At 38.0% G+C, this 15,745-nt stretch overlaps 2 protein-coding genes across 2 annotated transcripts; one reads left to right on the forward strand and one right to left on the reverse strand.

Annotated features, from left to right (window-relative positions):
* Positions 1–5,133: 5,133 nt before the first annotated feature.
* Positions 5,134–12,081, reverse strand: LOC139940033 (transmembrane protein 216-like). Its single transcript, XM_071936230.1, has 6 exons — positions 12,046–12,081; positions 11,135–11,148; positions 10,414–10,507; positions 9,490–9,582; positions 8,325–8,526; positions 5,134–7,153 (listed from the first exon to the last, which is right to left on the reverse strand). Exons 1-6 carry the CDS (start codon positions 12,071–12,073, stop codon positions 7,135–7,137), a joined length of 450 nt encoding a protein of 149 aa, XP_071792331.1. The 5' UTR covers positions 12,074–12,081; the 3' UTR covers positions 5,134–7,134.
* Positions 12,082–14,708: 2,627 nt separating this feature from the next.
* Positions 14,709–15,185, forward strand: LOC139939571 (asialoglycoprotein receptor 1-like). The gene has a single exon (XM_071935570.1). The coding sequence runs from the start codon at positions 14,709–14,711 to the stop codon at positions 15,183–15,185; it is 477 nt and encodes a 158-aa protein (XP_071791671.1).
* The last annotated feature ends 560 nt before the right edge of the window (positions 15,186–15,745 follow it).

A 15,745-nucleotide genomic window follows, 5' to 3' on the forward strand; every position in this document is an offset into this window, starting at 1 on the left:
CGATAACGACAACGACGCAGAGAAGGCAAAGAGAAGGCATTCTATTGGTTGAATTGCTCTGCACATAATACGCCCACGCTTATTCAACCAATCGAGGGCGTGTATTTATAACGTTTTCGTTCCCGTTATCGTTATCGAGGCCTGCGTGACCGGGCCTTTAGAGAGTGAAATTTAAACATGATACCGCATTGGATATCAACACCAATTATTACATCTGAAAAGGGCCTATAGTTAAACGAGGTATTTTACGTCAGTCAGACTGTCAAATCTGAACTAAACGTTTCTCGTACAAAAATGCACAGTCCCGAATATGTGAATTGTGACGTCATTTCACGTGTTGGGATGTTGAAAACATTCGCACTGGATGGGAAAAATATAAATGCTCCCATATTTACACGCAGGTCTTATTAACATGGTTTAAACATGGCCATGGTGGATAACTTCACTTGAAATACTTTAGCTTGACATTATATTTTGAGATATGAGGATAACAATTATAGTTTTGATTAATGCGAGTCCAAAAATACGGTAAACATTATAGACACAGAAGCACTTTTCCATGACTCCGATGGGCATTTGAGCTCAAACTTTCAGAGGGTTGTTATTTCGTGATGTATAATGGTGGGGTTGTAAAATGTGGATACTGAGCTGGGTACGGTTTCACAGAGCGAGAAAAAATGCTTAAAAAGATTTTGCTAAGCAAATTGGCAGGACACAAGTCACAGAGTAACACAATCCTACGATCACAACGACTCGTGCAAAACCGTTTCCATCGGGAAGATCGACCATTTTAAACCCAGTCAGATCGACTATTTTTTCCCAGTCAGATTCACAAGATTGCGCCTCTGCAAACATCATAAAAAAATGATTCCATCTGAATTATCAACAGTCGAGAAAAAAACACTCGAAGACCCTTTACATCAGCATTGCTATAGTTTCGATGGCCGCGATCGAAATGAATTAACTTCAATGTGAACGTGAACAAAAATTTCGGACAAAACATTCACCATCTCCCCGTTGTTATATAGACAAAGCCAGATATAAGAACAAAACGCGTTAACAGACTATATAAAATAAGCAAGATCTTTGGCAGCATAACAGATTCTAGCAGAAAGCTACTTCGTGGACACTATTGTTAATTACGCAAAATAATTGTCAACATAAAAACTTTGTAACAAGCAATGGTCCGGAGAGTTGTTGATGGTTTACCACATTGTGAGAAAAGACTCCATCTGAAGTAACGTATCTTTTGAGAAAGGGGACATTTCTCATTCAAATATTAAAATACTTCAGACGTGAAGCCTTTTTTAGGCATCTGAAAGCACACGAAGTTGTGTAACAAGGGTGTCTGTCTTTCATTATTCTCTTGCTACTTCGATGAACAATGTATTCAAAATTTTCACAGATTTTTCATTTTATGCATAATAGGGCCTGTATGTTGAGATATACCAAGTGAGAATACTGGTCTTTGACAATTACCAAGAAGGTCGGCCAGTCCTTTAACCCGAAGACAAACGATTTATATTTTTGTTCAAAATCATGGAGTCTGTATCGTCAAACACTTTGGTGTCTTTGTTCTGTGCCCAAAAGGGCCGGGGACATTTTTCATCGTCTGAGCGAGCACGGCGTTGAGCCACGAGATTTAGCCCAGAAAGCCGTAGAGCCTAGAAAAACTTCCGCCGTTCAAATCCAGGTCCTATACCTCACATAGTGTTGTTTTGTTTCGGGGTTTTTTCTTCTTCACGGCGTTTCCGTTAATCTTCCCACATTTTTAAGAAACTGTTGTGAGGAACATTATTCGGCGCAGTGCACCTAAAAAAATGTGACTCTATGAATTTGAACTTGAGTGAAACAAGTAAACATGATATAAAAAAAAAGATTTGTTGTTGTTTTTATTTGTTAGTTCTTGTTGTTTTTTTGTGGATTTTTTTAGGGGGTGGCCTTAAGGAAATGGATAGTCGCAACAATGGGCAGTGGGGGGGGGGGGCATGAAAATATTGTTTTTTAATTTTGGTTTTGCTGATTTTTGTGAGTGTTTTGTTGGTTTTATGTTTATTTATTTTCTCATTGAAACATTGTATTTATTTATACACTTAATTTATTTGTCATTGTTGGGGCACAGCATGACGCAGTGAGATCGATTATCCATGGGAACAAAGTTGGTCAATATGAGCCCTTGGCGTGTAAAAGTAAAAGCACTGGCATAATTGGTAATAATTGTTGTTAGTTTATGTAACCTTAAACAAAATGTTGTTTTCTCAACAGCAACGCAATTTTTAATTGACACATTTCAGTGTGTTTTGTAATTTTCAAAAAAGAAATTGTTGTATTAAATCTCGAACCATAAAACTTTCTCAGAAAGTTTGCAAGTAAATGATACAAACTATTATAGACACATCGTTGCGTGCAAAGTTTTCTTTGTCTTCTGTGTATGAAATGTCAACAATGCATCTGACGTACATATATCATTCTGAAATGCCACATAGTCCGCGCATTCAAACAGAATTTCACAAACCGTGTAATTTATAGGTGTGGTTTATCAATCAGACAAGATTAGAACACGCATTAATTGTTTTAATATAAAATATTGTGACATAAATAAAGTTCGCTGCACTGAAACATGTCAAGATATTTTATTTCTGTCATTATTTTTCCTGAAATCCAGGCCAGAAAATGAGCTTTGTTTTTCCACCTTCAAGACGTCCGGAAGATTAATTGCTCATCTGTTGCGAGAGAGGGTTCGACTGTACTGTTGCAAAGCGCGTCCAAATGGCTGCACACAAAGTTGCGACAATCCATCATTGTTTTTGTCCACAGTCCAATGCGCATAGATTCTGTTATTGAATTCCCGTACAGTTGTCAAAGGTATGTCGGAGGTGTTGCACGGTAGCGACTACCATCTTCGAAATGTAAAACCCAACCTTCTTTAATAGGGCATTTACTCTTTTATGGAAATTAAGGGTTTCCCTCCTACAGCATGGGCGTATGGAGGCTCTTTGTCTTATAAAGACACTGGACAATATTGTTCAAAGACCAGTCTTCTCACTTGGTGTATCTCAACACATGCATAAAATAACAAACCTGTGAAAATGTTAGCTCAATTGGTCGTCGAAGTCGCGAATAATGAGAGAAACAAACACCCTTGTCACATGAAGTTGTGTGCTCATTCAGATGCTTGATTTCGAGACCTCAAAGTCTAATTCTGTGGTCTCGAAATCAAATTCTTTGAAATTACTTCGTTCTCAAAAACTACATTACAGAGAGAGCCGTTTCTCACAATGTTTTATACTATCAACCTCCCATTACTCGTAATCAAAAAAGGTTTTATGATGATATTTATTTTGAGTAATTACCAATAGTGTCCACTGCCTTTAAGGTTGGCAGAGGAGATAAATTGCCCGAAATTATACACAAATAAAGCATGGGTATAAAGGTCTGATATACAAATTGCTAATACCGCGGATATTATTTTTTTTTCTCTTGCCATTTCCCCCCTCTCTCGCGCGCTGTGCCCGAATGTTCTCCACTGTTACCTGTGGAAGAGCAGATGCCACTCCCGTGCCCTTATAGTCGTTACGCCTATTACGCCCTCCAGCTTCACGTGCAAAATGTACACGAAATCCTCAGAAGCACGTTGGAAGGTATCGTCCATAGAGGATAAAATATGTATTTGGGTTTTGTAGTTTCCCTTGCAATTTGTTTTAAAGGCACTGGGCACGTTTGCCGTTTGGTAGTTGTCAAGGACATGTATTCTAACTTGGTGTGTACAATAGGAATAATTTGGCTCAATTGGTCATCGATTTGTGTTAAAGGCCTGGACACGTTTGGTAAAATTTTCCAAGGCCAGTTTTCTAACTTGGTGTGTTCCAACATTATGCATAATTATACTAACAAATCTGCGAACAATTGGGCTCAATTTGGGCTCAACAATTGGAAACAATTTAGCTCAATTGGTCATCGAAGTTACAAGAAAACACCCTTGTTGCACAACTTTGTGTGCTTTCAGATGCGTGAGAAATGCTTCAGGCCTGAAGTCTTTCTTAGATTCAAATATTTCAGTGAGAAACTTCCTCTTACCCCAAAACTAAGTTACTACTTCAGAGAGAGTCGTTTCAAGTTAGGTCAGTTTGATATGCTATCAAACATTTTTAGCAATAAACAAACGTGTCCAGTGCCTTTAAAGGCAGTGGACACTATTGGTAATTACTCAAAATAATTATTAGCATAAAACCTTTATCGGTGACGAGTAATGGGTAGAGGTTGATGGTATTAAACATTGTGAGAAACGGCTCCCTCTGAAGTGCCATAGTTTTTGAGAAAGAAGTAATTGTCAACAAATTTGATTTCGAGACCTCAGATTTAGAACTTGAGGTCTCGAAATCAACCATCAAAACGCACACAACTTCATGTGACAAGGGTGTTTTTTTCTTTCATTATTATCTCGCAAGTTCGATGACCGATTGAGCTCAAATTTTCACAGGTTTATTTTATGCATATGTTGAGATACACCAACTGTGAAGGCTAGTCTTTGACAATTACCAATAGAGTCCACTGGCTTAAAATACCATTATCGCAATTTTTTTTATTCTCAATTGGAAACAAAATTTACTAAATTGTGGCGAGAATAAACTTTCTAAAAAATAAGTTTGTCCGTCTCTTTGCTGCACTTTTTGTAGCTGATGAAACACCTCCATTGGGATTTCCGGAATTCATCGGATAACACCACAGATTATTATCGTTAGACCAGAAGGAAAAAGTTGAGGTTGTTTCCACAAGTAGATATACATCTGGTGTATGTATAGGGAATGGGTTGGGCACAACAACTTCGGGTCAAACGAAACATTCATTCAGAAAAAAAAGATGGTTTTCACATTTTCTGTTTGATGACCAAACTGAAATAAAGGACTGATATTGTGCGCTATGTTGTTTGTTATTAACCGCCGAGACATTTCCAACAACTAGTTGTCGCCGTGGTTTGACCACTCTGTTGAAGCTCTGTTAACCTGTTGGAAGGGGTCAGGGGAGTGGGTGGGTGCAAGCGGGGAGGGTGGAGAATTTGGTTTTAAAACAGTCACAAACAATTACAGTTCATTATACTCTTGCTACTCAGTACTCATCAATGCTATCCAAAAATCTGATTTATTTCACAATTTGAGATTAATCTCTTTAAAAAATTAAAAATGTACATAAAAAATTACTTTATACAAATAGTTATATCATTCCATATACAAGAAGTGGAGCAATACCATTCACCCTACAGTGGCAAACAACTGAGGGCGCTATACTGATCCACTTTGGCATTTAGCTATAGACCTTTCTTTCGTTGATGAACAAACCGCCTTGGTTGGCATGGCCGGCCAAATAAAAGTAAAACACTAGATCATACTAACAGATGTTTCAACCATATTCAACATTTTTTGCAAACGTTCAATTAAATATAATATCTCCCATAATTTGTTGTTTTTGTTCAACAAGATTATTGAATATTTTGCAATATTGTTACAAACAGTAGCGATCTGTTTTTGATTTGCATTTATGGCTTTCCATAGTTTTCCATAGTTTTGCCAAAAATTCGAGCTGTGACGTTGCAAAAGTAAGGTCTATATAGTATTTATTTACAAAATTTAGAGTGCAACACAAAATATATCAAATGAACTATTTTACCAATTTGAGATCAAGCTTCTAGTTTCCTTTCTTTCTGTGGAGTTTGATAATGAATATTCTTTTTCCTTTTTAAATCTTTGAGGAAAACAAAAAAGTGCTAGACCAATGTTATTTATGCTGCTTTTTGAAGCAAATTATGGGGGGGGTGTATGTTGATACACACTTTGTGCTCTGAGCCATAAAGATTTGGTTGTGGTGTCCTTAATGCACTCCGAGGACAATCACATTTCACTGAGAGATTGTTGTGAGAACAGAAAACCTGGTATTGGTTTAACCATGTTGTAGTTCTCCCTAACCCTACCTCAGGTACTACATTAAAAATGGTACCATCTAATTACATCCCTTCCTCAATGAGTTAGGCTCAAATCTAAGTGCCAGCTCCCTCTTCCCTCAAGGGTCACAAAACCTACTGATATAGTAGTGTCACAAACATGTGATCAATATTACAAAGTTTCAATCTAATGTCTTCATTACAGTGTATGATCAGACCATTTGTAGCATGGGGGTGGGCAAACGCAAAGCAACATTTGATAGGTACAAGACCTGGGGTGGATAAGACTAGTCTTATCTCGAGTTAGGACGAGTTACTCGTCCTAACTTAGGACTATCCATGCAACTTGTATATCTCCTAGGACTAGTCCTAAGTTAGGACTAGTCCTAACTCTTTGTGAAATCTACCCCTGGGGTGGATTTCACAAAGAGTTAAGACTAGTCTTATCTCGAGTTAGGACGAGTTACTCGTCCTAACTTAGGACTAGCCACACGTTTTGTATAACCCCTAGGACTAGTCCCCTAAGTTAGGACTAGTCCTAACTCTTTGTAAAATCCACCCCTGGAAGTGCTTTGGTGAAGAACTGTCCATGATCCAACTGGACTCAACGAGAGGGCTCAAATTTGGGGGAGGGGGGAAATCCGTTAATAGTCCGGTTTACAGCCCAGAGTCTTTACTTGACTGGGATTTTATTTACAAGACCAGCATCGAAAATGAAAAGAGACTAGAATCAAAATGCGAATACTTTTTCATTTCAACTGTTTCATTAGACACAATAAGAGAAAATTTATCTTTTCTGTTAAAGGGTGATACTTAGCAGAAATTGCAAGATATTTGTGAGACTCAAACTACTCAAAATATGAACATCAATCTTTTGAGACAAAGATGTTGAATTGGAAAAAAAGACCACTGTCCTGTCTTGAGTTTACTGGCCTGACACTCAAATCACTGGCCTCAGGCCAGCGGTCCAGTGCAAAACTGGAGCCCTGAATGGAATCATGGTAACTCAATACCCAACCCTGTGAACTCTTGAAGAAACCTTGTTGGTGTTAGCTTTGCAGAACTGATCGATTACCTATAAGATTATGACAGCAACATCTACCGTTGAGTTTGTATGGACTTGTGCCGGCTGAAGGTGATTACCAATACTTGAAGCATTCCCATCGTAAGAGCAGGTTAGCTTGACAAACATCAAGTGATCATCGAAACGACTCTGCCCTGTACATACAGAAGAGTAAGAGTGTAAATATTAATTACACTGGACTATCTCACAGAAACTTATGATAATAATAATATAATATTTATAGAGTGCTTTATGCGAGAGCTTTAAGACGCTTCACAGGTAAAATAGTAAAAGCATATAACCTTAAGTAAACAGCTGGGCCTAAATACAAATTTATAAAGACAAGTCAGTAATAATCTACTCAAAGCCTAAGTATAAAATACTCAAAGCCTAAAAACAAGTACTTAAACTAAATTTTTAAAAACTCAGCAAAGAAACAACTGGCTACAAAATATATATGTAAATTAATGAGTGAAGGTAGAGAACACCAGCACAAACACCCTCAGCCTACGATCTTCAACATCTGGCCATAACAGTAAAACAATAGCAGATTTTGTATGTACAACAATAAAATATACAATGCATTGCAATGAGTGAAAGATACAGAACAATACAGGTAAGTAGATTACAACAAAATTAAGCACAACAAATCACATTTAAAAAAATGACAAAGAAATATGGGAAAGAAACAGAATATGCAACAAGCTGAGCTCCGCACCTAGATTGTTTAAAGCAGGCAATGTTACAAATAAAATACTGCATTTTGTTCATGTGCAAAGTTCATATGCACTTTGCATGTCATGAAGAAATGTGACCTCCACAAAAATCATGTAGCTGTCACTCACACAACCAAAAACAAGCAAAAAGTACATCATTCAAAGTAATACCAGAAATAATAATATTAAGACATAATAATGAACAGTTTTTATATCTAATACAAAATTATAGTGAAGTCTCAAAGCGCTTTTGGAGAGTCAAGAGTGAAAGACCTGGACTGTTGAGAGAAAAAATTACAAAACATACAAAAAGAACTACAAATCGAAAACGAATACAATGAAAAATACAAAATATTTTGCAGAAAGATGTCTTCAAAATATACATAATTGAATTGCGGTGTCTCATCCGTGACCACCTTTTGAAATAAAATTACACATCTACATTTATATATGATTTTAGAAACAATCAAACGGTTCAAAAAAACCAAATAAATAATAATAACAGCAAACAGCACTTATAAAGCGCACAATATCTGACACAAAACACCACTGCAAAGTGAAAAGTCCAGGATTTAAAATGACCAATTAAAATTAAGGAGTTCTGACTTACCTTGCAAATGTGATAATAGCAATGAGGCCAAATACTGCCTCCAGGAAGAGAAAGACCAAGACGACAGCAACAACGATGATCTCTATTCTTAAGATGTATGTCTGCCATAACAGGAGGTAGAGACTGAAGAAGAGCGTTGCTAAACTGATAGCGAGGGACACCCCCAGATGAACGATCTTCTCCGTCAGGTTACCCTTCTTGGCTGTTTAAAAAGACGAGACTAATGTTAATACAGTCGGCTCTCACTAAAAAGAGCACTGTTAAAAAGAGGTTTTGCTTAATGGCAGTGGACACTATTGGTAATTGTCAAAGACTAGCCTTCAAAGTTGGTGTATCTCAACATATGCATAAAATAACAAACCTGTGAAAATTTGAGCTCAATTGGTCGCCAAAGTTGCGAGATAATAATGAAAGAAGAAAACACCCTTGTCACACAAAGTTGTGTGCGTTTAGATGGTTGATTTTGAGACCTCAAGTTCTAAATCAGAGGTCTTGAAATCAAATTTGTGGAAAATTACTTCTTCTCGAAAACTATGGCACTTCAGAGGGAGCCGTTTCTCACAATCTTTTATACCATCAACCTCTCCCAATTACTCGTCACCAAGTAAGGTTTTATGCTAATAAATATTTTGAGTCATTACCAATAGTGTCAACTGCCTTAAAGAGTAAATTCTGAAGTCCTGTGTCTCATTTCTGATTTGTGTTTCTTTGTTTTGCTGTCCTCTTTTAACGACATTCCTAAGGTAGTTCCTAGGAATCTTTTTATAACATAATTACGGTGTATGTACTGATATTGAGGTTCACCCAAATATTGAGTACTTTAATTTTACCCAGCCAGTTTCACTTGTTTAATACTTGATACTTGAAAAAAAAGGTGTCATTCCTATAAGGTAATGCGTGTACCGATGCTTCCCAGCTTGTATCTTAAACTTGGGTGTGATCCCCGGTTGTAGGGCAGCATGACTTCTGACTGGCGCCCCAAAAAAAGAAATTGACAAAATAGAGGACCACAATAATGGGGCTCACAGACGGTAGAGTGCTGGCATGTTAAATCCGTGGATTGCAAGTTCAAATCGCGCTCTAGTCAAATTTGTTTTGTTCACCCAGTCAATGGTCTTTTGTATTAATGCAAAAAAATTATACAGAGAGAAGTGTGTGCTCTTACCAAGAAATATGCGAACATACTCAATCCCCAGCATGAGTACGAGGATTATGATTTCTGCTATAAAATTGGCTCCTGGGTAGGGCAGAATAAGGACTATAAAGAGAAGAGAATTAAGATTACGTCATGATCAGAAAAATTTCATATTCAAAGATTTGGGTGAGGGTGTGGAAAAAAGGCAAGAGCAGGCATGGATTGAGAACTTTCTTGGGAGGTCACAAATGAATTTCAAATGTTGACCGAGAAACTCTTGTCCATGCCGAGACCTAATGTTCAATTTTTTTTAGTACAGTAGGCCTACATGATCAAGTTTGATACTTGTTGGGCTGAACATTGATGCAAAAGTTAACTGCAGAAAGATAATAGTCCTTGGTTGAAGTCTGTCATACACCAGACGGTCTGTGATACACCAGACGGTACTCTAATTTGAAGAAGAATACTGAAGAAGAAACTACATGTACCTGTCAGCCCGTGAATGTTCTTTAGGGAATAACAGTGAGTGTTAGTAGCGGGTCTTCACTACGTGATATTGACCGGGTTGGTGGATGGACGCTGTTAATGGACAGAGCCGAAGATGAGGTCCATTTTCAGTGGTTAATAGCCACATTACCACGCAGTGAAGACTGGGTCCTCACACTGATATTCCCCTTAATAAACATCTTAAATGAAAAAAAAGCATAAATTATCAGAATTTGAAAATCAGCACCAGAAATAGAAATACATGTAGTCGGTTACTTTAAAATTTCAGTTGCTGAAACTGAAACCTTGTTATCTTAAAAATGCCTAAACAGAAGCCTACATTGTATAGCTTAAAAGGCTGTGCCGTCATGGTCGAAGCAGCTCTCACATTGTTACGGCACGATATGATACGAAACAGAGGAAGGGCTCGTTAAGACAAAGAGATACTTAGAGAAAGACTTCACTCACCTTTGTAACCGAAGAGAAGAAGTTCAACGATCCAAAATAAGGCAAAGTACCAACCATTGAGATAAAGCAAGATTTGCAGCGGGAGGGAAGACAACTGGTAAGAACTAATTAAGGATATCAATTAAAAATTAAAATAGCAGTAGGAAACCTGTCGCTTCTCTCTCTAGTTCAGAACCAGAAATTTGATAAGAATTAAAGCAGGATGGCCCCACTTGGGTGCTTTGCTTTTGGACCCCAGATTAACTCTGTTTGAGCTCTGATTTCAACTAGGTCTGAGATCAACTAGGCCCTAGACCCTAGTTACTAGGGTCCAATTAAATAGAGCTGCTTTTTAAAAGCACAAACTGTGGCTTTAAGCACAACATATGCCTACCAGAATAAAAAATAAGGAAAATTTGTGATTGCTGTCCTGCTCACTTCTACTGAGCAAAACAATTTAAGCAATATTTTCAGCTAAAGCAACTCTTTGAAATTGAGCACTGGGACCAATTTCACAACGCAATCAAACTCATAGTGAGACCAATTTTGTCAGTATTACCATGGTGATTTGTATTGTGACATCACAATTTACTTAGCAACTTTCGATTGATTTGCAGTTATTAGATCAATTTTAGCACTTTGTGAAATCAGCCCCTAGCCTGAAGTCAACTCGATGTGGCTTGTGATGAACTTCCAATAAGTTGTTGATATTGTGAACATTTCCATTGTAATAAAAGGATACAACTACCGTCTTTCCTGCAACAACAAAAAAGAAGAAACCAGGTTTTAATTTAAATAATGTAATCAGTGGATGGTCTAATTAATAAACAAGTCATTAAGATTTAGAGTGTTGATGAAACAGATGTAAATGTATCGCATAAAGAGTGCCAAACTCCCTCTGCTTCATGGCCCTTCGCCCACACACAGCATCACATTCATGTGATGCTGTGTGTCACATGACCTTTGAATGTTGCGAGACCTTCCCTAAGCTAAATTCACCCCTACAAAACAAGTAGGCCTACACCATTAAATTTTAAAATGCCACATTTTTTTTAATGCTGGCTCGATTGGGAGAGAAAAGAAACACAAAAAACCCAAGTAGGCCTAGGCCTAACACTAATAATAACAACACTACCCCACTAAGTCTCAAGTGAAAGAATATTTGGAAACAGGTAGGAACTTGGAATTCCAACTTGGATTCCAATCCAACCAACCAAGCTTGCGTTTTCTAGACCCAGTCCTGAGTCCAGAAGGGGCACCCCACTTGAAATTTTGGATAATTTTAACATCTGTGATCAGTACTGGGCTAGTAAAAACGACCATTGAGCTCCATGGTTCATGATCGAAGACGTCAACATTTCGAAAAAGGACTCAAGGAGCACAAAAGGCCACAGAGCAGGCACGACGACAGAGGAGCACCCTCATTCATGCTCATATCTGCTGACACGATGAACACAAGTTCACAACTCACTGAAACCGTGTACTCCCTTAGTTTTGACTTCTACCATGGTTTTACCAGTGACCACGCACATGGAGGAATCATGGTTAGTATGTGAACAAACTCTCAATATTAAAACAAAGACTATATCAAGCAACAACAAACACCGCTTTCACAATACATGCTTTTGTTTGTAATAAATTTGTTTTATTTACCTCTCGTTGACACCGAATCGCCCGCCATGTTGGAATGTTGATAGAAACGTGACAATCGTCGTGAGAGGGCGCTATTTATTTCGGTGAACTCCGCGGTAGGCGCGTGGTAGGCGAGGGCAATCATGTGAAAGAACCAGGACTGTTGTGGTTGGGTTATTTTAATTTGGGGTTAAATTGCTTCAAATCTACAGATTAAATGTATTTGTGCCCAATCTGTGGATTTGGCAACATCACAGGCCTCAAACTGTGGTTTTGCTCAACTTGTGACTCAGCTTATACTGTTATGCCCTATCAAATAGCTGACCACCAAGCCAAAATGGACCGAATTGTACAGTCTGCCATTGACCAAACAGACACCAGTCCACTCCTCACGCGAACAAAGGTTAATGCATTAGAACTGACCAAATTGGAACACTTTAAACTTACTTTAGCCCCGTTAGCGCGTGATATGGAAGAGTGACCTTTTTATATCAGTTCAATATGAAAATGACGTACGAGAAGAGAAGTAAATAAGTAAATTTGAATCAAAATTAAAGGCAGTGGACACTATTGGTAATTGTCAAAGACTAGCCTTCACAGTTGGTGTATCTCAACAAATGCATAAAATAACAAACCTGTGAAAATTTGAGCTCAATCGGTCATCGAACTTGGCAGATGATAATGAAAGAAAAAATACCCTTGTCACACGAAGTTGTGTGCGTTTAGATAGTTGATTTCGAGACCTCAAGTTTTAAACTTGAGGTCTCGAAATCAAATTCGTTGAAAATTACTTCTTTCTCGAAAACTATGGCACTTCAGAGGGAGCCATTTCTCACAAAGTTTTTAACCATCAACCTCTCCCTATTACTTGTCACCAAGAAAGGTTTTACGCTGATAATTATTTTGAGTAATTACCAATAGTGCCTTTAAAGACAGTGGACACTATTGGTAATTGTCAAAGACTTGTCTTCACAGTTAGTGTATCTCAACATATGCATAAAATAACAAACCTGTGAAAATTTGAGCTCAATCGGTCGTCGAATTTGCGAGATAATAATGAAAGAAAAAACACCCTTGTCACACGAAGTTGTGTGCTTTCTGATGCTTGATTTTGAGACCTCAAATTCTAAACTTGAGGTCTCGAAATCAAATTCGTGGAAAATGACTTCTTTCTCGCAAACTACGTCACTTCAGAGGCAGCTGTTTCTCACAATGTTTTATACCATCAACCTCTCCCCATTACTCGTAATCAAGAAAGGTTTTATGCTAATAAATATTTTGAGTAATTACCAATAGTGTCCACTGCCTTTAAGGGTAGTTTGTCTGTTCAAATGAAAGAAAATGGCGATAGGCCTATCTTGTAAACTTGTTTGACGTTGTCTCAACTTTCGCTCAGCAACTAGGAATCTCAAAAGTAACAATGCATGATATTCAGGTCGGGCAGTCCATCAACTCACCTTAAACCTATAGGTGCATGGTTTGATTCCAGTCAATGCATATTCATGTTTCTTAAGTTTGCGGTAGTGCGTTTCCCTTCACTATTTAATATTAGGCAGGTTTAGCTGCACGTTCCGCGTGAATACGTGATCGCGAACGTCGTTTATATCTCACGTTTTTAGCATTACATGAAGTTACCATTTTTCACGTCAGGTACATACGTGGGCACAGACGTCATACGTGAGCATGCAAATAGCCCAAAGTGGTGACGTCACCCAGAAACAACACAATTTTTTTACGTTCACGTTCACGTGTTTACTAGCAGCTAAACCACGCTATAGTATTAGACATGTTTTGTATAAGGAATATACTGAGACACTGATTCGTGCATTTATCATAAACTTTGTTTAATTGTCTTTATGTTTATAACGCGTTTTTCTGTGTTGGGAACTTTTTTTGGGGGGGGGGGGGGGTGAGGGGTTGTATTTCCTGGCTTTTAACAGTTGTAAGCCTTTAATCGTTGTCTAATTATTTTGTTACCCGCTTGTGTACAAAATGTGTCAAAACACTATGGCAGTGAACATGCTATTGAAATAGAAGACCCCTCACCTTTTTAACAGGATAATAGTCTATAATTCGAACCGCAAGTTTTTGTTGAAAATTTTACTATAACAGAGTAATTTTGTTTACGCCACCGTTTCTTTGACAACCCAACTTCAATTTAATTGTGTATGCATCATAATAATATAACTAAAATCTGAACAATTAGATTACGTATAACTTCAGTGGTTTGGTTATTGCCTGCATGGTATAATAGGTTTGACAAATTTCGCTCGTGCAAAATTGTCCCTAATTGTTGGTTTCACTGCCTGTATCGTCATGGCTGTATCGAATTATAAAGAGGTTTGACCGTATCCAGGTAAAGACTAAATGAACCAACAATAATTACGCAGCAATGCGTGTTTTAATTCAATTTCTTTTTTTATTGGGCCTTTATAAGACGAGTATGCATTGTACTGCTTCACTTGCAATGCTTCACGATATCCCTGAAATATTTTTTATTGGGCCTTTATAAGACGAGTATGCATTGTACTGCTTCACTTGCAATGCTTCACGATATCCCTGAAATAAATTTAAAAAAAAACGCCTTCGAGAAACTGAAACTTTAACTTGTAAAAAGTGTTCGTCAGCAATTTTGGATTATGATGATTTCGACAGCACTTTTTACTCGATTTGTTATCATCGTCATGGTAATCAAGGGTGTCTTTGCAGCAAGAGGATGCCCTTATGGATGGGTGCCTTATGCCGAGTCTTGCTACTTGGGTCTGGATGGATCCATGGAGGGCGACTGGTCAACTGCCGTGATACAGTGTGATCGTAATAACGCATCTATAATGCTCCCGAGCTCAGATTGGGAAAATGAGTTTATATTTAGGTCGTTCCAGCATCATGGATCTCCAGTAGGTGTTTGGATCAATTGTAATGATGCTGTGGTTGAAGGTGACTGGAACTGCTACGAGGATGGTAAATACCCGACTGAATATAGAAAGTGGAGGCCAACCCAACCAGATGATGAAGCATGGCCAATGTCTCAAGATTATGCCTACATGCTAACCCGAGTTCTCACGGATCCAAACGAACTTGGCTTTTGGGGTGATGTGAATAACGGTGTTCTTATTTTCATCGTCTGTGAGCGTCCCCGTCAAGCCAGATGTAGTTATTAAATCCACCATGAATGTGTAACGTCCATTGCCGGACATGTGTCCTGGGCAATTTGTGTCTCGCTGTCTCCTCGGCCACACACCCTGGACAGATATCCAACAGACACAGTAACCGCCTGCAGACGACGATGTATGGGGCGCCAAGACTGTCTCTCATTCAACATCAAGTGGAGTTTGCTGTTACTATTTCGAGTTCACGTGTTTCTTTAAAAAGTCCTGTGACACTAATAATATTATCGTTATCGTGTATTTAAATTATAACTTATGAATACGAGCAAGATGTGAACTTTTCAAGATCGCCGAACACTGTAAGTTGACACAACATATTGAAGGCGGGGCAACAATCAAATCATCGTTTTAACCCCCGCCCCCCCCCCCCTCCTGAAAGAACTACATTATTTAAAGCCATTGGATACTTTCGGTACAGAAAAAAAAGTTCACAGATTTACAAATAACTTACAGTGTTTACAAAAGGTAATGGTGAAAAAATTCTCTTGAAATATTATTCCATGAAATGCTTTTACTTTTTGAGAAACATTATAACAATATCAATTCTCGATATC

The sequence above is a fragment of the Asterias amurensis genome, chromosome 7 (assembly GCF_032118995.1).
Source record: "Asterias amurensis chromosome 7, ASM3211899v1".
Lineage (NCBI taxonomy): Eukaryota > Metazoa > Echinodermata > Asteroidea > Forcipulatida > Asteriidae > Asterias > Asterias amurensis.

What these genes read in the sequence shown, in the direction of transcription:
- LOC139940033 (XM_071936230.1), bottom strand. Translation starts at nt 12,073, where the DNA reads ATGGCGGGCGATTCGGTGTCAACGAGAG. An exon ending in TCTTCTCTTCGGTTACAAAG is followed by an intron (nt 9,583 to 10,413) that starts GTGAGTGAAGTC and finishes TTCTCTTTATAG; the next exon opens with TCCTTATTCTGCCCTACCCA. An exon ending in GTATGTTCGCATATTTCTTG is followed by an intron (nt 8,527 to 9,489) that starts GTAAGAGCACAC and finishes CTTTTTAAACAG; the next exon opens with CCAAGAAGGGTAACCTGACG.
- LOC139939571 (XM_071935570.1), top strand. Translation starts at nt 14,709, where the DNA reads ATGGTAATCAAGGGTGTCTTTGCAGCAAGAGGATGCCCTTATGGATGG.